General features: G+C 65.8%; 1 protein-coding gene across 1 annotated transcript in view; it reads left to right on the forward strand.

Moving 5' to 3' along the window:
* MNEG_10447 (hypothetical protein) overlaps window positions 1-1,395 on the forward strand; it is a gene marked incomplete at both ends in the record, with an annotated part of 2,548 nt that overhangs the window by 414 nt on the left and 739 nt on the right. The window contains 4 exons of the mRNA XM_014041079.1: window positions 98-190; window positions 537-616; window positions 837-961; window positions 1,184-1,237. Coding sequence (XP_013896533.1) covers window positions 98-190; window positions 537-616; window positions 837-961; window positions 1,184-1,237 — 352 coding nt within the window. The remainder of the gene's footprint in view (window positions 1-97; window positions 191-536; window positions 617-836; window positions 962-1,183; window positions 1,238-1,395) is intronic.

The following is a 1,395-nucleotide window of genomic DNA, read 5'->3' on the forward strand; positions in this document are numbered from 1 at the left end:
CCGCCGCAGCGGCGGTGCCGCGCCCTGCACGGCGCGCAGCCCGTGCCTCGTTGCAGGCGGCAGCTTTTTTTCTAAACACAAATGCTGCGGCGGCCAGGTACACTGAACTGGAGAAGGCTGAGATCCGGGAGGCGTTCCAGGCGGCCACCGACCACGTCAACCTGGCGCACGACAACCACGAGTTTGTGGGGTCCTTCAGGCGCGCACGCGGCACGGCCCTGCCTGCGCTTGCAGCCGCGCGCGAAGATGCACGTGTATGTGCCTGGATAAGAGTGCAAGCGGGAGGGGCGCAGACAGACAGACAGACAGACAGACAGACAGACAGACAGACAGACAGAGAGCGCGACAGAGGATGTGTGTGTGTGTGTGTGTGCGTGTGAGTGTGTGTGATTGTGTCTCCTTGGGCCGGCACAACAGGCCCCTGGCAGCGTTGGACGCCGCTCGTGCCCGCTCACAGCGCACCAGCGGCGAGAACAGGTCACGACAGGAGACAACAGCTCTCAGTCCGTTCCGCCACGCGCTTCTGGGCCCGGCAGGGGTGCGCCGTTTGTGCTGCTGCCAACCACAGACCTGGTGTTCTACGCGCTGGGCTGCGGCGAGTACGACGAGATGGCGCGTGAGCGGACGAAAACCGGGGCCGGCGCGGCGCCGCGCCGCTGCCCGCCGCCTGGAGCCGCCTCACCCATCCTTTCCCTCCTGCAGCTGTGCCGCCGCCAGCGCGTACGCTTTGATTCCGACAAGCCCTGGATCCATCTATCCGCACATTGCACTAAAACACGCCGCTCTCACCCCACCACAACCCCCTGCCTCGCCCCCGCGCCGGCCCCGGCCCCCAGTGTCTGGCGTGCTGCGCGTGGTGATGTTGTCCATCGCCGAGGTGGTGGGCAAGCCCCCTACTGAGGGCGTGTTCTTTGAGAAGTATGCGCGCATCAGTGTGGTGGTGGACGAGGTCGTCAACGAGGTGACCACCGCTTGGGGGGGGGGGGCGCGAGGGGGGGGGTCACCTGAGGGCGCATGCATGTGGAAGTGGGGTGGGTCCAAGGCTTCAAGGTGCATGTCTGTTGGTGGGTGCCTTGAATTTTTGCATTGGGCGTGCGTGCGAGACACACACTCACACACACACACACACACACACACACACACACACACACACGAGACACTATGCGCGCGTCCCCACCCCAAGGGCATGCTGGAGGCGGTGGACCGTGACGCCGTCAGGAAGGGCGCCAAGGGCAAGGTGCGGCCCCCGGCCTCCGCTCCGCCATGCACCCACGCTTTCGAACAAGCGGGGGCGCTGCAAACAGGACGGCGTCGCTCCAACGCGCAGCTGCCGACCGCACATCCGCCATTGCGCGCGCACTGATGGATCCCCCCCTGCTGTTTCCACCAACGCCT

This window comes from Monoraphidium neglectum (assembly GCF_000611645.1).
Source record: "Monoraphidium neglectum strain SAG 48.87 unplaced genomic scaffold scaffold02318, whole genome shotgun sequence".
Lineage (NCBI taxonomy): Eukaryota > Viridiplantae > Chlorophyta > Chlorophyceae > Sphaeropleales > Selenastraceae > Monoraphidium > Monoraphidium neglectum.